Source organism: Carcharhinus amblyrhynchos, chromosome 6 (genome assembly GCF_965287045.1).
Source record: "Carcharhinus amblyrhynchos chromosome 6, sCarAmb.v2.hapA, whole genome shotgun sequence".
NCBI classification, from domain to species: domain Eukaryota; kingdom Metazoa; phylum Chordata; class Chondrichthyes; order Carcharhiniformes; family Carcharhinidae; genus Carcharhinus; species Carcharhinus amblyrhynchos.
The window spans coordinates 65,823,958-65,850,596 of NC_137329.1; the positions used below are offsets into that span (position 1 = coordinate 65,823,958).

A 26,639-nucleotide genomic window follows, 5' to 3' on the forward strand; every position below is an offset into this window, starting at 1 on the left:
GGTACGAGGAGGGAGGAGAAGGGGAGGGAGGGGGATGGGGGGTGGGGAGGTGGAGGAGGGGAATGGGGAAGGAGGGGGTGGGCGAGGGCAGGGGGGAGGTCGAGGGCAGGGGGGAGGGCGAGGGCGAGGGCGAGGGCAAGGGCGAGGGCGAGGGCAAGGGGGAGGGCGAGGGCAAGGGGGAGGGCGAGGGCAAGGGGGAGGGCGAGGGCAAGGGGGAGGGCGAGGGCAAGGGGGAGGGCGAGGGCAAGGGGGAGGGCGAGGGCAAGGGGGAGGGCGAGGGCAAGGGGGAGGGCGAGGGCAAGGGGGAGGGCGAGGGCAAGGGGGAGGGCGAGGGGCAAGGGGGAGGGCGAGGGCAAGGGGAGGGCGAGGGCAAGGGGGAGGGCGAGGGCAAGGGGGAGGGCGAGGGCAAGGGGGAGGGCGAGGGCAAGGGGGAGGGCGAGGGCAAGGGGAGGGCGAGGGCAAGGGGGAGGGCGAGGGCAAGGGGGAGGAGGGCAAGGGGAGGGCGAGGGCGAGGGCGAGGGCGAGGGCGAGGTCGAGGGCAAGGGGGAGGGCAAGGGGGAGGGCAAGGGGGAGGGCAAGGGGAGGGCAAGGGGGAGGGCAAGGGGAGGGCAAGGGGAGGGCAAGGGGAGGGCAAGGGGGAGGGCAAGGGCAGGAGGAGGAGGAGGTTGCGGGCGGGGGAGGGCGAGGGGTGGGGTGGGGGGGGTCGAGGGCAGGGGGGAGGTCGAGGGCAGGGGGGAGGTCGAGGGCAGGGGGGAGGTCGAGGGCAGGGGGGAGGTCGAGGGCAGGGGGGAGGTCGAGGGCAGGGGGAGGTCGAGGGCAGGGGGGAGGTCGAGGGCAGGGGGAGGTCGAGGGCAGGGGGAGGTCGAGGGCAGGGGGAGGTCGAGGGCAGGGGGGAGGTCGAGGGCAGGGGGGAGGTCGAGGGCAGGGGGAGGTCGAGGGCAGGGGGGAGGGGAACAGAGAGTGGAGGGAGGGCTGAGGGAGAGGGCAGGTGGCCAGAGCGTGCGCATGGCCAGAAGAGGTGGGCGGCGGGGAGATTGGAGGCGGGAGGGGGAGGGGGTCTGGAGGAGGCGGGCAGGGCGGTCGGAGGCGGGGCAGGGCGGTCGGAGGCGGGGCAGGGCGGTCGGAGGCGGGGCAGGGCGGTCGGAGGCGGGGCAGGGCGGTCGGAGGCGGGGCAGGGCGGTCGGAGGCGGGGCAGGGCGGTCGGAGGCGGGGCAGGGCGGTCGGAGGCGGGGCAGGGCGGTCGGAGGCGGGGCAGGGCGGTCGGAGGCGGGGCAGGGCGGTCGAGGCGGGGCAGGGCGGTCGGAGGCGGGGCAGGGGCGGTCGGAGGCGGGGCAGGGCGGTCGGAGGCGGGGCAGGGCGGTCGGAGGCGGGGCAGGGCGGTCGGAGGCGGGGCAGGGCGGTCGGAGGCGGGGCAGGGCGGTCGGAGGCGGGGCAGGGCGGTCGGAGGCGGGGCAGGGCGGTCGGAGGCGGGGCAGGGCGGGTCGGAGGCGGGGCAGGGCGGTCGGAGGCGGGGCAGGGCGGTCGGAGGCGGGCAGGGCGGTCGGAGGCGGGGCAGGGCGGTCGGAGGCGGGGCAGGGCGGTCGGAGGCGGGGCAGGGCGGTCGGAGGCGGGGCAGGGCGGTCGGAGGCGGGGCAGGGCGGTCGGAGGCGGGGCAGGGCGGTCGGAGGCGGGGCAGGGCGGTCGGAGGCGGGGCAGGGCGGTCGGAGGCGGGGCAGGGCGGTCGGGGCGGGGCAGGGCGGGTCGGAGGCGGGCAGGGCGGTCGGAGGCGGGGCAGGGCCGGTCGGAGGCGGGGCAGGGCGGTCGGAGGCGGGGCAGGGCGGTCGGAGGCGGGGCAGGGCGGTCGGAGGCGGGGCAGGGCGGTCGGAGGCGGGGCAGGGCGGTCGGAGGCGGGCAGGGCGGTCGGAGGCGGGGCAGGGCGGTCGGAGGCGGGGCAGGGCGGTCGGAGGCGGGGCAGGGCGGTCGGAGGCGGGGCAGGGCGGTCGGAGGCGGGGCAGGGCGGTCGGAGGCGGGGCAGGGCGGTCGGAGGCGGGGCAGGGCGGTCGGAGGCGGGGCAGGGCGGTCGGAGGCGGGGCAGGGCGGTCGGAGGCGGGGCAGGGCGGTCGGAGGCGGGGCAGGGCGGTCGGAGGCGGGGCAGGGCGGTCGGAGGCGGGGCAGGGCGGTCGGAGGCGGGGCAGGGCGGTCGGAGGCGGGGCAGGGCGGTCGGAGGCGGGGCAGGGCGGTCGGAGGCGGGGCAGGGCGGTCGGAGGCGGGGCAGGGCGGTCGGAGGCGGGGCAGGGCGGTCGGAGGCGGGGCAGGGCGGTCGGAGGCGGGGCAGGGCGGTCGGAGGCGGGGCAGGGCGGTCGGAGGCGGGGCAGGGCGGTCGGAGGCGGGGCAGGGCGGTCGGAGGCGGGGCAGGGCGGTCGGAGGCGGGGCAGGGCGGTCGGAGGCGGGGCAGGGCGGTCGGAGGCGGGGCAGGGCGGTCGGAGGCGGGGCAGGGCGGTCGGAGGCGGGGCAGGGCGGTCGGAGGCGGGGCAGGGCGGTCGGAGGCGGGGCAGGGCGGTCGGAGGCGGGGCAGGGCGGTCGGAGGCGGGGCAGGGCGGTCGGAGGCGGGGCAGGGCGGTCGGAGGCGGGGCAGGGCGGTCGGAGGCGGGGCAGGGCGGTCGGAGGCGGGGCAGGGCGGTCGGAGGCGGGGCAGGGCGGTCGGAGGCGGGGCAGGGCGGTCGGAGGCGGGGCAGGGCGGTCGGAGGCGGGGCAGGGCGGTCGGAGGCGGGGCAGGGCGGTCGGAGGCGGGGCAGGGCGGTCGGAGGCGGGGCAGGGCGGTCGGAGGCGGGGCAGGGCGGTCGGAGGCGGGGCAGGGCGGTCGGAGGCGGGGCAGGGCGGTCGGAGGCGGGGCAGGGCGGTCGGAGGCGGGGCAGGGCGGTCGGAGGCGGGGCAGGGCGGTCGGAGGCGGGGCAGGGCGGTCGGAGGCGGGGCAGGGCGGTCGGAGGCGGGGCAGGGCGGTCGGAGGCGGGGCAGGGCGGTCGGAGGCGGGGCAGGGCGGTCGGAGGCGGGGCAGGGCGGTCGGAGGCGGGGCAGGGCGGTCGGAGGCGGGGCAGGGCGGTCGGAGGCGGGGCAGGGCGGTCGGAGGCGGGGCAGGGCGGTCGGAGGCGGGGCAGGGCGGTCGGAGGCGGGGCAGGGCGGTCGGAGGCGGGGCAGGGCGGTCGGAGGCGGGGCAGGGCGGTCGGAGGCGGGGCAGGGCGGTCGGAGGCGGGGCAGGGCGGTCGGAGGCGGGGCAGGGCGGTCGGAGGCGGGGCAGGGCGGTCGGAGGCGGGGCAGGGCGGTCGGAGGCGGGGCAGGGCGGTCGGAGGCGGGGCAGGGCGGTCGGAGGCGGGGCAGGGCGGTCGGAGGCGGGGCAGGGCGGTCGGAGGCGGGGCAGGGCGGTCGGAGGCGGGGCAGGGCGGTCGGAGGCGGGGCAGGGCGGTCGGAGGCGGGGCAGGGCGGTCGGAGGCGGGGCAGGGCGGTCGGAGGCGGGGCAGGGCGGTCGGAGGCGGGGCAGGGCGGTCGGAGGCGGGGCAGGGCGGTCGGAGGCGGGGCAGGGCGGTCGGAGGCGGGGCAGGGCGGTCGGAGGCGGGGCAGGGCGGTCGGAGGCGGGGCAGGGCGGTCGGAGGCGGGGCAGGGCGGTCGGAGGCGGGGCAGGGCGGTCGGAGGCGGGGCAGGGCGGTCGGAGGCGGGGCAGGGCGGTCGGAGGCGGGGCAGGGCGGTCGGAGGCGGGGCAGGGCGGTCGGAGGCGGGGCAGGGCGGTCGGAGGCGGGGCAGGGCGGTCGGAGGCGGGGCAGGGCGGTCGGAGGCGGGGCAGGGCGGTCGGAGGCGGGGCAGGGCGGTCGGAGGCGGGGCAGGGCGGTCGGAGGCGGGGCAGGGCGGTCGGAGGCGGGGCAGGGCGGTCGGAGGCGGGGCAGGGCGGTCGGAGGCGGGGCAGGGCGGTCGGAGGCGGGGCAGGGCGGTCGGAGGCGGGGCAGGGCGGTCGGAGGCGGGGCAGGGCGGTCGGAGGCGGGGCAGGGCGGTCGGAGGCGGGGCAGGGCGGTCGGAGGCGGGGCAGGGCGGTCGGAGGCGGGGCAGGGCGGTCGGAGGCGGGGCAGGGCGGTCGGAGGCGGGGCAGGGCGGTCGGAGGCGGGGCAGGGCGGTCGGAGGCGGGGCAGGGCGGTCGGAGGCGGGGCAGGGCGGTCGGAGGCGGGGCAGGGCGGTCGGAGGCGGGGCAGGGCGGTCGGAGGCGGGGCAGGGCGGTCGGAGGCGGGGCAGGGCGGTCGGAGGCGGGGCAGGGCGGTCGGAGGCGGGGCAGGGCGGTCGGAGGCGGGGCAGGGCGGTCGGAGGCGGGGCAGGGCGGTCGGAGGCGGGGCAGGGCGGTCGGAGGCGGGGCAGGGCGGTCGGAGGCGGGGCAGGGCGGTCGGAGGCGGGGCAGGGCGGTCGGAGGCGGGGCAGGGCGGTCGGAGGCGGGGCAGGGCGGTCGGAGGCGGGGCAGGGCGGTCGGAGGCGGGGCAGGGCGGTCGGAGGCGGGGCAGGGCGGTCGGAGGCGGGGCAGGGCGGTCGGAGGCGGGGCAGGGCGGTCGGAGGGGAGAGTGAAGCTGGAGGGAAGTTTAGGCTTATTCAAGGGTGAATTTCTTCACAAGACTGGAATTGAATCTGAGCAATTGGAGAGATTTTCAAACATGCCCGAGGGAAGCGGGAACAGGCAGGATCAGTGCTCATTACTCATTGATAATGTCTCCATGGCCGCATCCTCCAGCTGGTCCCACATTGAGCTCTTGTCTCTCCCTGAGCAGACCGAAAGCAGCAAGAAAAAGGAAAAAAGCCCGGCATTTAGTGACATTCAACATACAGAATAGTAAGTGTGTATAATTTCTTCATCCACAACAGTGTGAGATACAGACTCTTCACAATCCCAGTCAGACTGGACTGAAGCAGCAGCAAAGACTGATGGGGGGGGAAAGCACTAAACCAACCTAGAATACAGCAAATAGCTGGTACGTATCTCACACACACAAACTCAAATGTAGACAGGTGGCAGAGATAATACACTGATTGATAAAAATAAACCCACAGTGTGTCTGACCTCCATCATACAAATGTAAGCTTTTTAACATCAAATAGTACATCAACACTCAAACAGGAGAATGAGAATGTATAAACAGGGCACAATCACAGTAAGCACCTCAACCTCACCACATAGCCCCCACACTCCCCCCCCACCGCCTCCCAACATGTGGCCCCCACACTCTTCCCTCCTGCCCCCCATGTGCAACCACCACACTCCTTTCCCTTCCCGATGCATGGCGCCCACATTCTACCCCCCCCAAGCGCGATCCCAATGCTCTTCCCCCCGATACACATCCCTCACCCATCCCCCCCAATACACAATCAGTGGAGGGGAAGGGTTACAGAGGTCACCTCATGGGCAACAAGAATGGGGACACCCAATGGATTAATGAGTGAAGGGGCAGGGGTAATAGGTGATAAGGGGTCCACTAGATGCTCTAGGATGGAGGGCACTGTAACAGTGTTACACTTGTCCCTGACATATTCTGAGGATAATGAAATGGTTCAAATCGCTGCTCCATTAGCACTTTGCAATCACTTTGTAAGAAAATGCCACAATTGCTTTCAGTTCTTACCCAACAAACCCTCATAGAGGTAAACCCTCTGACTGATATCCTCTGGGGGTACAGGAGGCTCTGGATATCCACTGGCACCTTTAGCAGCTTTGAATCCAGGTCCCAGCATGTGTGATTTAGCCTGTTAGATAAGAACAACTCCATCAGCACCTAACCTTGTCATTTCATCATACACTCTGCTGATTCTCACACTTCAACCCTCATTTCACCATTCCTCTTCCTGCTCATTCTCCTTTCACCCACACTGTTTAATCTACCATTCCTTCCAATCTGCTGATACCCTGCCTCTCCATTCCTGATGAGAAAGATTAAATGGCACTTTCTAACATTTCTCAGGCTGAGCAGTCTTACTCCTAGTCTCCCCTCACTCATCACTACCTTCCCTCTGACAGCACTACTTCCAGTTTCCCCTCTCTCAGACTCTCTAACTACTCTGACAAAAACAATTTCCAAGAACCTCAGTTTCCTTTCCTCTCAGATCTTCCATCTCTTATTAATTCCATGTAATATTTGGAAAGCCTGTATAACCCTCTCTTGTATGTGAAGCTTTTTGCTGTTTACAGGAATTGCTTTATTTTACTGATATAATTTATCAGTGCTCTTGTGCAACTTTCATCTGATTGCTTTTCTTCTGCCAAATCTGCCATCCTACTTTCTTCCGATTGCCCATCTACAGTGTATCCACATTAGCTTGATGAATTGTCCATTCTTAACAGGACGTCAAAACAGCAAGGCCCTCTCTCCACTCTAACCCTGCTCACCTCTGCTGCTATCTTGCTCAGTTCTGCACTAAAGGGTTTGCCATCTGATCATTAGTTAACAGGTAAGCGAGCAGCAAAGCCTCTCTGTTCTGACCTGCCCATTTTCAGCCCAGAACTTCACTGCCTGTCTTGTCCCAGGTGAAGGAAGGAGGGGTAAAAATCCACCTAAGTTCCCATTTCTCATCGTAGGGCAGTTTGGATGCAAACTTACGAATATATATCGGGTGTCGGTGTTAGTCTCAATCTCACTATCGGAGAGAGTCCCTCTGGACACTGCCGTTCCGGCGGAGCTTTTCCCTTGTGTGCTTTCTCCAGCCACACTGCTGTAGTCACTGTCGGCACCCAGTGTCTCTCCAGAACTGTTACTGACCTGGGACAATAGATTCAAACATCATTTTGTGTGTACACTTCGAACACTGCAATAACTCACAACTCCAGGTTTCAGGACAACACTACATCACATTTCATTTATATTGGCTCCTTAGGCAGCACCTAAGGCCTGCACCTTCTAGAAGGACAAGGGCAGCCAATGTCTAGGAACACCATCATTTGGACGTTCCCCTCCAGCCATTCAACATCCTGATTTGCAAATACATAAATATATTGCTGTTCTTTCACTGTCGCTGGGTCAAAATCCAGATATGGGGCAGCGGGTGGGGATTGGGAGAGAGGTTAGAATGGGAACATGGACACAAAATTCCCCAGTGAGAGGTATGGGGGATAACTGAACTGTGTGAACATAAACCCTCAGCAGGGTTATTGGAAGTGAAGACATGAAACTTTGAGAACCATTACAGATTAAAGGTTTCTTCAATCATCAGCTACAATGTACTAAATTACCCTTAAAGCATTAAGGATGAATGAAGAATTCTTAAAGCTGTAGCTACTATCAACTGAAGTGTCTTTAAAAATGTTAATAACAGGCCAAAAAGGGATCATTAAATGTTTAACTGAGCACTAATGTCAGATCATTAATGATACCAAACAAATTAGGAAAACATGACACCTCTATTCTAGAAAGGAAGAAGACACAAAGCAGGAAGCTTAGCTATAGGTCTGTTAGTCGAATGTCTGTCATTATTAAGGAGATTACAACAGGACATAGGGCAGAGTCAACATGGTTTTGTGAAAGGAAAATCCTGTTTGATTAATTTATTAGAGTTCTGTAAGGAAGTCAGAAGCAAGATAAATAAAGGCAAACCAGTAGATGTGGTGTATTTGGATTTCCAAAAGGCCCTTGATTAGGTGCAACATCAAAAGTTACCACACAACATAAAAGCTCATGGTGCAGGTCTGAGTAGAAGATTGGCTAATTAACAGGAAACACAGCAAGAATAAATGGCCCATTTTCAGGTTTGCGAGCTGTTAATTAATGGAGTGCTACAGAGATCAGTGCTGGCAGCCTAAGTACTTAAGATCTACATTAAGGAATTAGATGAAGGGATTGAAGGTAAGGTTGCTAAATTTGCTGATGATACAAAAATAGGTAGGAAACTACCTAAGGGCGGCTTGGTGGCACAGAGGTTAGAACTGCTATCTCACAGAACCAGGGACCTGGGTTCAATTCTTAGCTTGGGTCACTGTCAGTGCGAAGTTTGCACATTCTCCCTGCGTCTGTATGGGTTTCCTCCAGGTGCTCCGGTTTGCTCCCACAATCCGAAAGACGAGCAGGTTATGAGCATTGACCTGAACAGGTGCCGGAGTGTTGGGACTAGGGAAATTTCACAGTAACTCTATTGCAGTGTTAATGTAAGCCTTTCTTGTGACTAATAAAATTTTAACTTGTGAAGAGGTCATAAGGAGGTTAAAAATGGATGTAGATTAAGTGAATGAGCAAAAACTTGGAGCTGGAGAATAATATATATGAAAATGTACACACTGGCAGGAAGAATAGAAAAACAGTACAATATTTAAATAGAGAGATCACAGAACTAGGTGGTACAGATAGATCTGAGTAGATCCTGGTACATGAATCACAATGTTTGTCTGCTGATACAGCAAGTATTTAGAAAGGCAAATGGAATATTGGTTTTTATTGGGCAGTTTTACTGTAGCTGTACAAGGTCACATCTGGAGTATTGTTCTCCCGTAAGATGAGAACATTGTCTACCTGATAAACTGCAGGACATCATCTCACATGAGAATACCATCCATCAGGTACACGGTACATACTCTTGCAACTCGGCCAACATTGTTCAGCTGATACACTACAGGAAAGGATGTCTCAAAGCATGGTACATTGGGGAGACCATGCAGATGCTACGACAACGGATGAATGAACACCGCTCGACAATCACCAGGCAAGAGTGTTCTCTTCCTGCTGGGGAACACTTCAGCGGTCACGTACATTCGGCCCCTGATCCTCGGGTAAGCGTTCTCCAAGGGAGCCTTCACAACACAGAGTCACTGAGCAGAGACTGATAGCCAAATTCTGCACACATGAGGAGGGCCTCAACCGAGATCTTGGGTAACCTCCATGACTTGCCTGGGCTTGCAAAATCTCACTAACTGTCCCAGCTGGAAACAATACACATCTCTTTAACCTATGCTTAACCCACTCTCCACTCACATTGTCTGTACCTTTAAGACTTGATTACCTGTAAACACTGACATTCCAACCAATATTTTCTAAATTGAGTTTGTGACTTTATATGCCCTGTTTGTCAACAGAACTCCCACTCGCCTGACGAAGAAGTAGTGCTCCGAAAGCTAGTGGCTATTGCTACCAAATAAACCTGTTGGACTTTAACCTGGTGTTGTGAGACTTCTTACTGTGTTTACCCCAGTCCAACGCCAGCATCTCACAATATGTGAGAAGATACGTAGATGAGGGGTGGGGTACACAATCTCCCCACAGCGATACCTAACATGGGCATGTCATAAGGGTCTTACTACTGGCATCTCCATCTGTACAGTCAGTCACTTTCCCAATAATTTGCCTGCAACCACTGGCTTTTTCCAGGTTAGTATGATGCCTCCAACCAAGTCAACTTCAAAACAGCCCATTAACATCAACTGTTCAAAGTCCATATGCCTATCTGTTCAGCAGTTTCACGTCCTAGAATGATCATGCAGACCACATCTCAATCCATCCAATCTGCTGGTCACCATTTCTGGAATGATTCCAGGGGTTTTGTTTCCATGCTTTTGTTGTGCTGTTTGTTAAAGAGTCTCCTGATTTCAGTTGGAGAACACTGCCTTTTAACAAGTTTGAATCCATGTCATCCTTTCCTACTCTTGCCCTGCAGCTTAATAACAGAACATAAGAACCAGGAGTAGGCCACTGGCCCCTCGAGCCTGCTCTGCCATTTAGTAAGATCACAGCTGATCCTTTGGTGGACTCAGCTTCATTTACCTGTCCACTCACCATAGCCCTTAATTTTTTTATTGTTCAAAAATCTATCTTTGCCTTAAAAACATACAATGAGGTAGCCTCAACTGCTTCACTGGGCAGGGAATTCCACAGATTCACAATCCTTTCAGTGAAGAAGTTCCTCCTCAAGTCAGTCCTAAAACTGCTCCCTCTTATTTTGACGCCATGCCCCCTCGTTCTGGTTTCACCTGCCAGTGGAAACAGCCTCCTTGCTTCCATCTTATCTATTCCCTTCAGAATTTTTTATATGTTTCTATAAGATGTCTCCTCATTCTTCTGAATTCCAATAAGTATAGTCATGATGTGGATATGCCGGCGTTGGACTGGGGTAAACACAGTAAAAAGTCTGACAACACCAGGTTTAAGTCCAACCGATTTATTTGATAGTAAACTCACTAGCTTTCGAGGTTTCCCTCTTTTTCAGGTGAACTCTCCATTCACCTGAAGAAGAGGGAAACCTCAAAAGCTAGTGAGTTTACTATCAAATAAATTGGTTGGACTTAAACCTGGTGTTGTCAGGCTTTTTACTGTTAATAAGTATAGTCCCAGTCTACTCAATGTCTCCTCATAAGTCAACCCTCTCAACTCTGGAATCAACGTAGTGAATCTCCTCTGCACCCCTCCAGTACCATAATATCCTTTCTCAAGAGGCAAAAACTGTACACGGTACTCTAGGTATGGCTTCACCAGCACCAGCTGCAACATAACCTTCCTGATTTTAAACTCCATTTCTCTAGCAATGAAGGACAAAATTCCATTTGTCTTCTTAATTATCTGCAGCATCTGCAGCTTTCTGTGATTCATACACAAGGACACCAGGTCCCTCTGCACAGCGGCATGCTGCAATCTTTTATCATTTAATAGTCCATTTTGCTGTTATTCCTACCAAAATGGATGACCTCGCATTTACCAACATTATATTCCATCTGCCAGACCCTTGCCCACTCACACAGGCTATATATATCCCTTTGCAGACTTTCAGAGTCCTCTGCACACTTTGCTCTACCACTGAACTTAGAGTCACCTGCCAACTTTGACACACTACACTTGGTCCCCAACTCCAAATCATCTATGTAAAATGTAAACTAACGTTACAGATTGATCCTTTTCTTTCCATTAACTCCCCACATCCTTCTTTAAGGTCATTTTTTAGACACCACCCTGCTTACTGGGCTGAAATGTCCAATTCCTCCTTTCTTTTCAGATCCCTTTGTGCCTCTTCCGTCCACTGCCCATGTCTTGTAGCTCAGTAACAAGAACGGGATCCACTATTCAATTTCCATCCTACCAGAGCCCTGATAAGTTGGACCAGGACTTCCTCATTTGTCTTTTATTGACTATTCTACTTCAACGTCCTCCTAGCTTAACCGCTCGATGTTGATTTGACAATTTGACTGCTGTGCCCACTGAGGCATATCATAAGAACATAAGAAATAGGAGCAGGAGTAGGCCATCTAGCCCTTCGAGCCTGCCCCGCCATTCAATAAGGTCATGGCTGATCTGTCGTGGCTCAGTTCCACTTTCCCGCCCTCTCCCCATAACCCTTAATCCCCTCTCTTATCAAGAACCCATCAACCCGCTTCTTAAAAATATTTAGCGAGGCAGCCTCCACCACTTCAACGGGCAGAGAATTCCAGAGATTCACCACCCTTTGAGTGAAGAAGTTCCTCCTCAACTCCGTTCTAAACCGCCTCCCCTTTATCTTGAGTCTGTGCCCCCTAGTCCTACTGTCTTTTTTGAGCGGGAAGAGTCTCTCCACCTCTATCCTATCCATCCCATTCATCATCTTATACGTCTCAATGAGATCTCCCCTCATTCTTCTAAACTCTAACGAGTACAAGCCTAGTTTATTCAGCCTCTCCTCATAGCTCAATCCCCTCAACTCCGGTATCAGCCTAGTAAACCTCCTCTGCACTCCCTCCAGGGCCAAAATATCCTTGCGCAGGTGCGGCGCCCAAAACTGCACACAGTACTCCAGCTGCGGCCTCACCAGTGCCCTATACAGCTGCAGCAAGACCTCCCTACTTTTATATTCAATCCCCCTCGCTATGAAGGCCAGCATCCCATTCGCCTTCCTGACCACCTGCTGCACCTGCAAGCTGGGTTTTTGCGACTCATGCACAAGGACCCCGAGGTCCCTCTGCACCGTCGCCTGCTGCAGTTTTTCGCCTCATAAGTAATAGTCCTTCCTACCATTATTCCTACCAAAGTGGACCACCTCACACTTGCCAACATTAAATTCCATTTGCCATTTCCTGGCCCATTCGCCCAGCCTATCTAGATCCTTCTGCAGACTCTCCACACCCTCCGCACAATTTGCCGTTCCCCCAATCTTGGTGTCATCAGCAAATTTCGACACCCTGCACTCGGTTCCCTCCTCCAGATCATCTATATAAATGGTAAATGGCTGAGGCCCCAGCACCGACCCCTGGGGCACCCCACTAGTCACCAACCGCCAATCCGAATAGCACCCATTGACCCCCACTCTCTGCCTCCTATTTGACAACCAATCCTCTATCCACGCTAACACCCTACCCCCAACTCCATGTCCCCATGTCCTCACTTTCTCTCAACATCAAACATTGCTATTTCAACATCATTAATGGAATATAGTGGTCCTTTCTAGTCCCTCCCTGTAGTATTTCCATTTGTCTGGATTCATTTTGTCAATCATTTTTCTGTCATTTCTCAAATGTTTCCAACAATCCTACTACCTCTTCTGGTCATTGTCTTCCTGCATTTGGGCTGTCAAATCCAAATCATTACTATCAATTTAAAACAAATCACTGATCCACATGGCACTTCACCCCCTCCCCAACATCAATCTTTAAACTGCTTTGTATTGTGCCCACAATGTACACAAAACCACACAGCTTTTTATGTGTAACTTTGGAAGTTGAGATTGGGCATGTGTTACGGATTAAGTTGCTACTTCCTTAACAAATGGAGGAAGACTGATCTCCATCTCAATCTATGTTGCTAGCTGGGCTACTGTACAGAAGCTCCAAGATAACTTCTGATAATGGATTCCATAATTTTGCACGGAACTAAAGGGAGACTGAAAGGAAAGTAAAGTTGAGGCTCAGATAAGATCAGCTATGATGGTATTGAATGGCGGAGCAAACTCAAGGGGCTAAATAGCCTACTCCTGATCCTAGTTCTTACATTCTAATGGATCTAGCATTGCCTGGATTTGTCTCCCACTCTTGGTAAACACGAGCATCATTAATGAAACAACGAACAAAGAACAGCACAGCACAGGAAACAGGCCCTTTGGCCCAACGAGCCCAATCCGCCATTTCAACATTGTGAGTCCCCTCTTCCACCCAGGCACCAGATTGAGGCGAGACTAATTTAGGGACAATTTGTTACACCAACCAGCCTAAGATCACATCTCTGGGGTGTGGGAGGAAACCGGAGCACCCGGAGAAAACCCACGCAAGCATGGGGAGAATGCGCAAACGCCTACAGACACTGGCCCAAATCCATGTATCTGCACAGCTAGCAGTGATAGTCACTGAGCTGTCATGGTGCCCATCAGCTGGTCCAGTTTAAGCATACACTAACGACGTGAAGCACTAGGCTACTCTCGAAACATCCAAGAGCAGCCCTCGCACGACCCACCGCGTGTATGCCCCTTGTTGGACAACAAGGCGGACCAAAGCACCTGTGGATTAAAAGAAAAAAACATCAATACCATGCACATCTTATGCAAACATTTAAGGGAATCCACGGAAGCTCAAAAGTAAAACAAGTGAGCCAGAAAATATGTTGGAAGGTCCATAGGAATCAATTGATTCCCAGGGACGTCCCAAGGCTCTTGATCCTTATTTAAAACAGTCTCCTATATCTCTCCATCTCCATCCCGCTCATGTGCCTAAGTGTCCCTTAAACAACTCTAGCTTGCCTGCCTCCACCACATTACTTGGCAGTGCATTCCATACCCCCACAACCCTGTGTGAAAAACCTCCCTCTAACATCCGAAGTATACCTTGCCCCCTGTACCTTACCTCAAAGTGATGGCCCATGCTGACAACGTTTTGCCCTTGTCTTAGTCTGCTGGTTAAAGTTTTAAAGTTTATTTCTTAGTATCACAAGTAGGCTTATATTAACACTGCAATGAAGTTACTATGAAAATCCGCTAGTTGCCACACTCCAGCGCCTGTTCGGGTACGTTGAGGGAGAATTTAGCGTGGCCAACGCACCTAACCAACATGTCTTTCAGACTGTGGGAGGAAACTGGAGCACCTGGGTGAAACACACGCAGGCAAGAGAGAACGTGCAAACTCAGCACAGCCACACAAACTGGGAATCGAACTTGGGTTCCTGGCACTGAGGCATCAGTGCTAACCACTGTTGCCACCAAGCCGTCCCAGAAATACCATCGACTCTTGAGATTTTTGTTCAACAACTCTTTGTTGAATTGGACTAGGGGAGTAAGAGTGGGATGATTTATCAGACAATACAGCTTCCCCCACTGCACTGCATAAGGAGCACAGCATACACCATGCACACACCCAGCTTGTCACTGCCCTACCACAGTGCTGCTTTCTGACTCTTGGCTTGTACTCCTGGTGAGTGCAGGCGGTTCGGAGCTGGTGATAGATTCACTGTCACTCTTCTGGTACCGTTGAGGGGGGATTGCCAGGGTGGGGAAGGGAGAGCAAGAAACGAGGAAGAAAGAGGGCAAAAGAATAAAGAGAGTATTACCAGCAACGCCAAAAATGAAAACAATTGAAATTTAAAACCATTCAAATGCACTGTTGGTTCAACCAGTCTTAATAAGACATATTAATCAGGACAGAACTGTTATTAAAGAACAGACACATTTATGTGGCAGTTTTTTAGTGTCTCTTTTCTTGCATACATCCCTCTCTGCCCTTCATCTCAAGTTCAGAGGTTACATTTTGCACGCTAATCATCACTCAGGCTTGGCACTGTGTTACTTACTTCCTCACTCCTCCTTCAGCCTTAAGCAAGCTCCTCTCAGTGAACTGCTGCCCAAAAAAAAATAGCCAGTTTTCAGGGTGGGTTAAGCAAAGCTGAAAAGTGGGAGATTTGCAGTGCAGATATATTGGATTAAAGTTAGCAGATGGAGCGTCAGAAAATTAAAATTAAATAAATTAAAATCATTAATTTCCTCCAGAATTCAGGAAACATGTTTTCAGAATTCTGGGAGACAGACATGTCCCCCTCTCAGAATGGTGAAATCTTTGAGGATGCAAAATGTTTCATCCATAAATGGTGCAGCCACAGTACGTTGCAATTGACCAATGGTTTCTTTAGGAAATTCCTTTTCAACTTCTTTCATGCTCCAGAGAGCTTCTGCATTCCTGTCTTTTTCTTTGTCATTCTTTCCTCAACAAGGCTGCCTGAAATTTTTCTAACAAGTGAGGGTTCAAAAATTTTACACCACAACTTGTCCTTTAGTTGCTACTAAAAGCCAGCTCCAAGTCTGCAGTCAAACAGTCACTCACTGAAATGTACAATAATTTACACTTGAGAAACCAATTTTACAGTCACACAGGGCTTGGTTTCAGTGAAATAACTAATGACACTAACTACCAGTGCATTTGTCAGTAAAAATATGACCACGAGATGTGCTCACAATGTTTAAAACAGTTTCCTTCTAGTATCATCCACCATCCAACCATTTTTTTTCAATTCAGCTCCATTCACTATCTCCTGACTCCCCCCAGTGGACTCCCTCAAATCCCCTCATGTGGGGATCATTCTCTCTCCACTTCTCCAGGCTCCACTCACAGCTCCCTCACATTAATACATTTGAATCCACAATCCAAGTCACTATTGTTATACTTTAACACAGAAAATTACTAGAGAATGCCTATAGTGCAGAATGATGCCATTCAGCCCAACGAGTCTACAATGACTTTCTGAAAGAATATCTTATCCAGGCCCACCCTCTGGCCCTATCGCTGTGGCCAATCACCTAACCTACATATCTTGGATTGTGGGAGGAAACCAGGGCACGCAAAAGAAACCCACACAGACACGGGGAGAATATGCTAACTGCACACGGACAGAAGGCCAGAATTGAACCTGGCTCCCTGGCAATGTGAGGCAGCAGTGCTGCCCAAATGGTTTGTCTTCAAGGACTAGGAATATTCTGGAAAAAATTATATTGTTCAAAAGACACTGTCCCTTAAAGGGCTAATGCAAGGACTAGTTGCTGCTGTTCCTGGAAAGGACAGTATTTTACAAGGAGGTGATAATTCAGCAGTTTAAGAAGCTGGAAACCTCTGGACAGTGGTGAACTGTTCACAAAAGGGTCACAGTGATTTATGGCTTTTAAAAAAAAACCATGCCTGGAAAAAGGTGGTTGAAAACTGGTTTTGGTTTTCCTATGGAGGAGAAAAGAACATCAACTGCTTGGGTAAAAACACACCAACTTCTGAAGCCCCAGACTCAGTCCCAAAGCAGAGAGTGAATTGACATTGCTCCGAAATCCCATTGTGTTCCAAAATGGACTGACTGTAAGTTTTCTTTCAAGTCTGCCTGAAAAGTTGTGCAAGAGTAATCGATTATTTCGCAGACCAGTTCTGAAAGACCAACTATAACCTGGACACCAGTTAAGAACTCCACCATTTATTCTTTTTCCTTGAACCACTGGCTTTTAACCTTTTGGCAGAATTTCTCAATATTTTTGGTATGAGTGTTAACAGCATTTCAAAAGAGCAATTATTGTACTTTCATATTTCATAATATATGTTAAGAAGCTTTACCTTCTACTTGACAAGTCTGGTTTAATAATAAACTAATAATGTTTATTGAAGAAATCTGAGCACTGTGTGGTCACCCTGAGATTAACAGGTAAAGCACAAATACAAATACAGAAAATGCTGGACAATCTCAGAAGGTCTGACAGCAGCTGTGGAGAAAGAATAGAGCCAATGTTGAGAGTCTGGATGACCCTTCATCAGAGCCCAGATTTGGCTGTATAGCCAGTTGGAGAAAGCATTGAAATCTATGTTGTGATCCATGGAGAGGTGAGCCTCAAGTCGCCAACAATCCACAGTATTTTTGATTCTATGACACTAGCTTGTGATAAGAGTCAAACATTTCTAAGAGTTCATTGCAATGCAGGTTTGTACTCACTTCACTGATGAGTAATAAGCACTTACCTGTGAGCTGGTCACACTCAAACCACTATCCGCACTGATCTGTGATTTCTTCTCATCTGGATCCAAGTCGGGCAAGTGTTTGGAACCCTCTGTACCTGTGGGTAAGAGGCTCACATCAACATGGGTGGGAAATGAACCATACCTATCCACAACCTGTAATGAGTCACAGTACGCCAACTGTACCCGCAGTGTCAGGCTGCTAAAAGCTTCTAAGGAAACTAGAGACCAAAGCCGTTTGTGTTCCAATGCTACAGATTTGAGGGATGCCTTGGTGTGGAGTTGATCAGATATCATTGCAATGTCCATGGTTCTCCATGGTCGCATCACTGCTACACACATCCCCACACATGCATCACACACACACAAACAAAACAGGAATCGCAGCAAAACCATCCACCCAAACCAACCAGCTCTGCCAATGATAATCATGCTCTGTCCAGTCAGCCACACAGACCAATCCTGCTCACTACAGTTCCAGTCCTTATAATAATCCAAACAATTCTGCCAAAATCAATACTGTTATTCACAATCACCCACCTATACCCAGCTCTGTAAGCAGTTAAGGCTGTCTTTGGAGTTTTCTCCCCAAATCCCATACCCCTGGCCTTTCAACATCTCCTATCATTTTTGTCATTTCAAGCAAGCCCAGTGTGAAAATATTTCTGATATTTTCATCCCATCTGTAGCCCTTTGTCACCAGTCAGCAGAAATAACTGTTCATTTTTTCCTCTCTCGATCTCTCACTGAATTTTAAGCTGAAGTTATGCTATTGTCTTCACACCGGGACCTCAGATCCCAGCTGTCATCGACAGACACTCCGATAAACGTCCACAGCAGTTGCACTATTCCTGCTTACCAATTTAGCCCATAAAGGATGAGTTGGTTATAGATTACTTGTACCACATGAAACTGGCGAGTCCCAAAGTCCAATCAGTTCGAAGCAGCATGCCACAACCCATGGAGTTGAAGTCAATGGGTTCAAAGGGCAGCACTGGAAGACAAAGAGCAAAATAAACACTGGCACATTTGGTCATGTGCCGGGTGGCGTCAAACCAAAGGACCTATTGGCCAACTTGTACGTAAGCATGCATTGTGACTACACAGCAATGAGTTCACCCCTCCACTCCCTCACACCTGCATCCCGCAAGTTTAATGGGTGACAGTGTGAGAGAGAGAGGAGACAGAGAGACGGGAAGGAAGGGAAAAGAGAGCAAGCTGGAAAAATATGATGGGGAGAGAGTGAGTGGTGGAGAGGGGGGGGGGGGGGGGGGGGGGTGGAGACAAACCCAACAGCATATCTACAGGTGAAAGGCAATGAGTCTATAGCACAGATTGTAAAGGACTATGATTCAGACAGGAGACACAGCTGCAGTGTCTGGCTCTAAAAATAGAAGTACTTTGTATGACAGGTCTGAATTGTCAAATTCCTTACTCTGTTTTTCCAAAGCTTTTTGTTTTCTCAAATCCTGGTGCTTGTTCCACAACTCTACAACCAAAGATGCATTGCAAGCAGGAAAGAAAGACAGAGAGTCAGAGATTGGTTGAATAGGCGGAATGGAGGACACAGCACCACTGGGAAGAAGCCATTCCCAAATGGACATGGCTTATTGATGATTACTTGAGGATCAGTGAAGCATGAATCTGTCTGCTTGGTCCATGTTACCAAGTGGTCTAACACTCAAGTAGAGACCCTCAAGCTCTGCCTCAAGGCTTCCTACTCTCTGGCCCTGTGCTACAAAGTCAACACGAGCTCCCTCAGCCTCCCACAAACTCCCTGCACAAAATAGAGATTCAGGATCAGAATCAAATGTTCTCCAACTGATAAGATTCAGGAATGCCCATCTTCCCTTGGGTGGGATGAATGGAGGGAATGAGAGGTCAGGGAGAGGGAAGGAAATCAGAGAACATGTCACCTCAGGCTATTTCCACCCAACCCTGGCAGAGTCCTCAGGAAGATATCATTCAGGCACAAACCATACACATTCCTTTAAAGGGAAAAGTGGACCATCTAAAGTTCATGTGCCCTGGATGACAAAGCAAATGAGATGAAAACATAACAGAAAAAACGAGGCAAATGACTAACGCCAGGAACAGAAAGATTATGTCAAGTACAGGGATAATTTGGAAAAGTTTAAACAGGAGACAAATAGAAGGCAATATTAAAATGAACCCTAAAGCACTGTGTGAATATATAAAGTGCAAATGGTTAGCTTGGCCATATGTTCAGTTTGTTTTGTTAAGGACTCAGAGAAATTTAGGTTCTAATGGGAGACATACCAAAGGCATTAAACAAATAGTTGGTATCTTCTACACATAGAGAATTTAAAGGTTACACTGAAAGGGGAGAGGGGGAGAGGGAAGCTGTGGGCAGGAAATATTGGGAAGATTTACTGAAAGTTGATCAGTCATCCTTGTCCAGATGGAATGCATGCTAAGTGCTGAAAGAAGCAAAGATCTTTGTCACAATCTTTCAATCCTCATCGGATATAACAAAGTGTCAGAAACTGGGGACTTACTAATGTTATAGCAATATTCAAGAGAGAATAAACTAGGAAACTACAGACCAGTCACTGGGAGGAAAATGATTGGAAATAATCATGGGGGACAAGATAAAACTTCATTTGGAATCGAGGACAGCCAGCATGGATTTGTTAATGAAAAATGGTGTCTGACTGGTTTGATTAAATTCTTCGATAGGCTAACAGAGAAGGTTGATTGAAGTTGTGAAGTAGACGCTGCACGTAAGGACTTTCAGAAAGCTCTCAATAAAATGCCACATAGGACGCTTACTAAGAAGAATGAAACCTGTGAAATTAAGGAGAAGGTGGCAGTATAGATACAGAATTTGCCTAATGCTGATGTTGGATGGAGACTTTTCAGACTATGGAGAAGTGAGAAGAGCTTCAATTTGGGTAGATTCATATGGAAAGGCCGAGTGACTATAAATGGCAGGCTTTTGAAAAGTATAGCGGAAAAGAGAGACCTTGGTGACCATGTAGACAAATCCAGGGCAAGGTAAAAAGATGGGTTACTTTGCTTTAATATTCTATTCCTCTCTTTATAAAGCTAAGAGACCATGCTGGAACTTTATAAATCACTGGTTAGGCTTCAGCTGAAATATTTTGTGGCTTCAGGAAAGAAGCAAAGATCTTAGAAAGATGCAGATGACGTTAACCAGCACTTTGTTGCTGAAGATGAACTTCAGATGTGAGATTAGAAACATTAAGACTGTTCTCCAAAGAACATAGAAGGTTAAGAGATGATCTATTTGAGATTTGTTTTGGTAGCTTGGACGGGGAAAAGCTATTCCCTCTCATTAGTGGATCAATAATTTGAAGTCAGAAATTCAAAAATTAGGGGAAATTAGAGTTTTCTCACTGGGTTGTCAGGATCTGGAATGCGGTAGAAGCTGATGCCGTAAATACTGTCAAAGGGAGTTGAGAGGCACATGATAATATGAGAAACATATGTTGCCTTTTGTTACAAAGGGATTGCAGAAAGCATAAAGCAGCTTCCTGCCCTATAAAGGGTTTCAGTGTGGCCTCAATTGGAGTCTTGTATGCAGTTTTGCTCTCCTTATCCAAGGAAGGACATATTTGTCCCAGAGGTAGTGTAACCAAAGTTCATTTGACTGGTTTGTTCTTGGTTGAGAGGATCGTCTTCAAAGCAGAAATTAAGTAAACTGGCCTACATTCCTATAAGTTTAGAAGAACGAGGTGATCTCACTGAAACGTATGAAATTCTTAAAGGGCTTGATAGATTAGATGCTCAGAGGCCGTTACCCTTGGCTGGAGAGTCTAGAACAAGACATCACAGTCACAGGATGAGGGGTCAGCCATTTTGAACTTAGATGAGGGGAAATGTCTTTCCTCAGAGGATTGTGAACTTTTGAGATTGTCTTTGAAATTCTCTACCCAAGTGTGCTCTGGATGCTCAACTGATGATTGTATAAAAGACAAAAGGCTAAAGTTTTATTTATTAGTCACAAGTGGGCTTACATTAACACTGCAATGAAGTTACTGTGAAAATCCCCTAGTCGCCAAACTCCACACCTGTTTGGGTACACTGAGTGGAAACTTAGCATGGCCAACGCACCCAACCAGCACAAGCCTTTGGAGTGTGGGAGGAAACTGGAGCACCCGGAGGAAACTCACTCAGATACAGGGAGAATGTGGGAACTCCACAGTGACCCAAGCCGGGAATCGAAACTGGGTCCCTGGTGCTGTAAGGCAGCAGTGCTAACTACTGTGCTACTGAAAAGAATTCAAAGTTAACAGTATATTAATTACATTGTCATGATACAGGTGAAGGGTATTGTTTAATTAAGTATCCAAGTATTAGAGTGCTCTTTAAGACGTTGTCAATCTGTTCAATTGGTTAATTTTGTTTTATTTTAATTGATATACTATAAAGAGTACAAGGAGAGATTGTGGCCAAGTTGGCCATCAACAGATCCAGGCAGCAGGATTGTCCAGCCCCACTGTCTGCCCCTTTTTTGTGGTTACTTTTACATCCAAGTATTCCTGGAGAGGGAGCACGCAATGTCTACTGGTTACTTTGAGTCCTTCTGTGGCTGATGAGCACCACAAGGGCTGAGATGCTTCATCAGCCCTGAAAACAATATTTATATTTAATTCAATAAGGTCCCTTTAAGATTCTGTGTTTTCATTAGAGTGCCCCTTTAAAGGGTTATCACTAACTTATTAAATTGATTAATTAGTCCAATTTACTATTTCATATCAAAGGAGTACAGACTTTGGGACACGGGAGGGGTAGGTAGGAAGCAATCATATGCATTCTGTCCATAAACCTCTCAGGATTGTAGACAAAAAACAGAGATGTAGGCTCAAGCATGACTGCTCTTTCAAAGAATCAGCTCAGGTAAGATGTGCTGAACGGACTCCTTCTGGCTTGGCTCTATATAACTAAGTGACAGTAAGATGAAGGGAATGGAGTCTGGAGTTATTCACTGCACATGACAGAGGTGGCACTGAATTTAAGGGACATTCATTTTCCACAGATCCAAGTTACTTGGTGTAAAAATGAACAGAAGAGGTGCTGGGAACAGTTGCCACCCTGCAATGAACATACTCCTCATTCAAAAACAGAGATGCTAATAGTGCCACCCCTCTTCCTCAACTATGGAGAAACTGGATAAAATTCACTTGCTCAGGAATACATTGCAGTGACGTGCTCATCATTCAGCTTCACGGCTGGAACTGGATCAACTGCATAACTCCACTGAGTTTCAGTGTCTGACCACCCACATGATGATCAGAATTTAAGCAAACAGGCTTCCACCGGACAGTGCACGCCTATGTTCACAACACCATTACCTCAGTTACCAATATCAACCTGGCAACATGTATACTATTTGTTTCTCCAGCCTGTTGTACAGGTCTCACTACAGCCTGCTATTAGCCCAGACCTGACAGTATCTATACAGGCCTCACTACAGCCTGGTCTGAAACCCGGCCTGACAGTATCTATACAGGCCTCACTACAGCCTGGTCTGAATCCCGGCCTGACAGTATCTATACAGGCCTCACTACAGCCTGGTCTTAAACCCGGCCTGACAGTGTCTGTACAGGCCTCACTACAGCTTGCTCTAATGGCAGGCATGACTGCGTCTGCACAGGGCTCACTGTAGCAAATTCTTCTCTTGGTGTGACAGTGTCCATTCAGGCTTCACTACAGCCTGTTCTCAGCCCAAATCTGGCAGTTGTTATTCAGGCCTCACTGCAGTCTGCTGTTAGCCCAGGCCTGACAGTTTCTGTATTGGCCTACTCCTGCTTATCTATCTGGTTTCTAATCACACAAACTTTGTAGGACTTGAGCCGATAGCCATGATCTCGAGTGTGCTATAGAAGTGTCACATGCAATACACACCGATGGAAGCAACAAAATTTTCTTCATTCAGACTCCGGGTGTCATACTCGCCCGACCCCTTGCTGACAGGAACTTTCATTGGGAGTTGCAGATGGGTCATTGGCACACTGGGCTGCTTCACCTCCCCTTTTGAGAGTACAGGCTCCTTTATAGCTGGCATTGTAACTCCCTCTGTCGGGCTACGTTTCCTCTTGTCAGGTTCTGGATTAGGGAGAGAGCAGCGGGTGGAAACACAGTGAATAGAAATCAGTAAGTCAACAACCAACTGATCAATACAATTCAAACAACACTGCTTTAACAGAGATACCTGTCTAATATAAAGATAATGGAGGTTACGGAAGCATGGTGCCACAATTATGAAAGTGTGTCTATACTTGGTCCTGTTTAACAGTGTGATTGTGCCAGGCGGGGCCCCAGGCTGTAAAGACAAGGGCTATGCTGCATCATTTTGACAATTAATGGACACAAGGGGTTCCATCTCCAATTCAGGTCTCTCTCTGATTGTTTCAACCAAAAGCAAGTGGAACTCTGCCCCAAAATGTGGGGAATACTTCAGGAACACTGAGATGCAGAGACATTCTTAAATTCTGGGTATTAATGGATAAAGGAGCAAATGTGGGAAAATCAGTGTTTAGAATTGAATGAGCCATGTTGGAATTGAATGGCAGTTTAAAGGCTGAAAGGCCACCTCCTGTTCAAAGATAATGTTTGTGTCTGATAAGATGGAAACAGATCCTCTGTAGACCTTGGTTAATGACTTCTCCATTCGACCCACTTTGATTCCTTCCCATGGGGAAGAGCTGCTGTCTGCTTGCAGGCTGTTGAAGTTACAAGATTACCTTTATTATAGTAGTGGGTGTGGGCGATCTCCAGCAGAGTAAACACACTGGCCATTCCTCCCAGGCCAGCATTGCTGTACGAATGCTCCAAACTGGACACACAGCATTTCAGGAGGTCGAGCATCCCCCTGTAGACCTTTTTACTGATTTCCTGTAATGAAGACAGTCGGGCCAATGGTCACCACATATTGTACACACTAATACAAAATGCAGAAAGAGTAATAACCATATACTGTTCACTGAAATAAATGACACCAACAATAACAGACACCATGTACTGTACAAATAAACTACATCAACAATAATGCTAACCACATATTGTACACACTGACAAACTATGCCAAAAATGGTCACCATTTATTGTATGCATACACACAAATTATACCAATAATAATGGTCATCACATACTGCGCACACTGACACACAAACTACACAACAACAATGGTTACAACATACTGTCCACACTGACACACAAAGTACATTAACAACAATGGTCACCACATAGGAAGGCCCTAACAGAAGAAAGAAAAGACACACAAAGGGAAAGATAGTTTGAGTTGGAAAAGATGAAGTTGGAATTTGAGGCAAAAAGACTTCAAATGACAGAAGTAAAAGTACAAGATAGAAGTGATCATGAGTAAGCTCGGCATAGCCAAACACCTGGTAGGGATATATACAAATATGCGCAAACATTACCAAAACCTGATGAAAAAGACGCAGAAGCCTTTTTCACTTTCTTTAAAAAATTGGCTACACAGATGAAATGGCCAAAGGAGGTGTGGGTAATATTAATTCAAACCGAGTCGGTAGGCAGGGCTATTGAAATATTTGCAGTGCTGTCAAAGGTGGTGTCAGGAAAATAAGAAGAAGTAAAGAAGGTTGTTTTGAATGCTTACACATTGGTGCCAGAAGCATATAGACACAAGTTCAGAAATGTAAGGAAAGAACCAGGTCAGACATAAGTTGAATTTCAAAGAATTAAGCAGAGCAACTTCAATAGTTGGGTGACAGCATTAAAGATAGAAGACATATGAGGCTATTAGAGATATTATTCTGCTGGAGATGTTTAAAAACTCCCTTCCAGAAGTGATAAGAACACATGTTGAAGAAAAGAAAGTCAAAACAGCAAGAAGAGCTGCAGAGATGGCAGATGAATACATATCAGTGCACAAGTTGAAACTAGCTTCCGACAACAATTCCATTCCGTGAGGGATAGAAATTGGGAAAGGAGGAGATCCTTCAATGAAAAACAAAAAGTGGAACACACTGGGAATGGTGGGAAACACAAAGGTGTAGTGCGGGGGTGCTTAAGAAAGGCACTGGGAAAAACAATGTGGTAAAAGAAGCTCAACCAGTGAGATAAAACAGTGAAGGAAATCTCCAGAGAAGTTGAGGAGCTGAAGGAGAATGCACAGCCCAGGCAGGGCTGAATAGTAAGATAGCGCCCGTCTTCTCAAAGACTTCACCTATGTGGGTAAGATTTACTCAGACAGAACACAGGAAGAAGGTAAAGAAATTAAAATATTGAGAGATACAGGAGCTAGTCTGTCTCTAGCAATAAGACTGAGAATATTTGTACTCCTTGCCTGAGAGAGTAGTAATCTGTGGAATAAAATAAAAGAGTAGTGTTCCCCTATGTAAAATAAGGATAGAAAGTCCAACCCAGTCTGGGAAAGTGATTGTGGGAGTAAGGGAAAACTTGGCTAATCCAGGAATACAGTTTATCCCTGGAAACAATATTGCTGGATCGCAGGTGGGCATGATGCCCATTGTAATGGAAAAGTCAAAAGAAAATCGGGGAACTGAAGAGACAATAACTGAAGAGCCAAGAGACAGAATACAGGAATGAAATAGCGAATCTGGTGAACTGGTGTGACAATAATAATCTCTCCCTTAATGTCAACAAAACAAAGGAGATTGTCATCGACTTCAAGAAGTGTAAAGGAGAACATGCCCGTCTATACCAATGGGGATGAAGTAGAAAGGGTCGAGAGCTTCAAGTTTTTAGGTGTCCAGATCACCAACAACTTGTCCTGGTCCCCCCATGCCAACACTATAGTTAAGAAAGCCCATCAGCACCTCTACTTTCTCAGAAGACTAAAGAAATTTGCCAAGTCAGCTAGAGTCTCACCAACTGTTATAGATGCACCACAGAAAGCAGCCTTTCTTTATCACAGCTTGGTATGGTTCCTGCTCTGCCCAAGATCGTAAGGAGCAAAAGGTCGTAAATGTAGTTCAATCCGTCACGCAACCAGCCTCTCCTCCATTGACTCCGTTTACGCTTCCCGCTGCCTCAGCAAAGCAGCCAGCATAATTGAGGACCTCACTCATCCTGGACATTCTCTCTTCCACCTTCTTTGGGGAGAAGATGCAAAAGTCTGGGGTCATGTACCAACCGACTCAAGAACAGCTTCATCCCTGCTGCTGTCAGACTTTTAATGGACTTACCTTGCATTAAGTTGATCTTTCTCTACACCCTAGCTATGACTGTAACACTATAATCTGCACTGTCTCGTTTCCTTCTCTATAAACGGTATGTTTTGTCTCTATAGCACGCAAGAAACAATACTTTTCACTGTATGTTAATACATGTCATGATGTGGGTATGCCGGCGTTGGACTGGCGTAAACACAGTAAAAAGTCTGACAACACCAGGTTTTAGTCCAACCTATTTATTTGAGAATATTATCAAATAAATAGGTTGGACTAAAACCTGGTGTTGTCAGACTTTTTACTGTGTTAATACATGCGACAGTAATAAATCAAATCGAAAAGTTAAAAGATAAAAATACCCTGGAATTTTTCCACATTGTGGTGACAAGATCGCTCAGCCATAAGTTGAAACAAGAAGGGAGAATAAAAGAGAAAAATGAAGGAGTTGCGGTCCAGTTAATTGACACTCTTGTTCGCTGAGATGGTAAAGGAAAAACCTAAGCAGGTAGAGGATCAGGCAGAGGTGTTTAGTTCTGAAAAATTAATGGGGGTACAACAGGTGATGAGCCGATAAAGGA

At 50.2% G+C, this 26,639-nt stretch overlaps 1 protein-coding gene across 1 annotated transcript in view; it reads right to left on the reverse strand.

Moving 5' to 3' along the window:
• The window catches only part of madd (MAP-kinase activating death domain), a 241,808-nt gene that overhangs the window by 85,887 nt on the left and 129,282 nt on the right, over positions 1 to 26,639 (reverse strand). Inside the window, 8 exon segments of the mRNA XM_080190554.1 lie at positions 4,705 to 4,767; positions 5,625 to 5,745; positions 6,597 to 6,755; positions 14,296 to 14,379; positions 16,901 to 16,995; positions 18,333 to 18,386; positions 22,790 to 22,990; positions 23,629 to 23,779. Coding sequence (XP_080046680.1) covers positions 4,705 to 4,767; positions 5,625 to 5,745; positions 6,597 to 6,755; positions 14,296 to 14,379; positions 16,901 to 16,995; positions 18,333 to 18,386; positions 22,790 to 22,990; positions 23,629 to 23,779 — 928 coding nt within the window.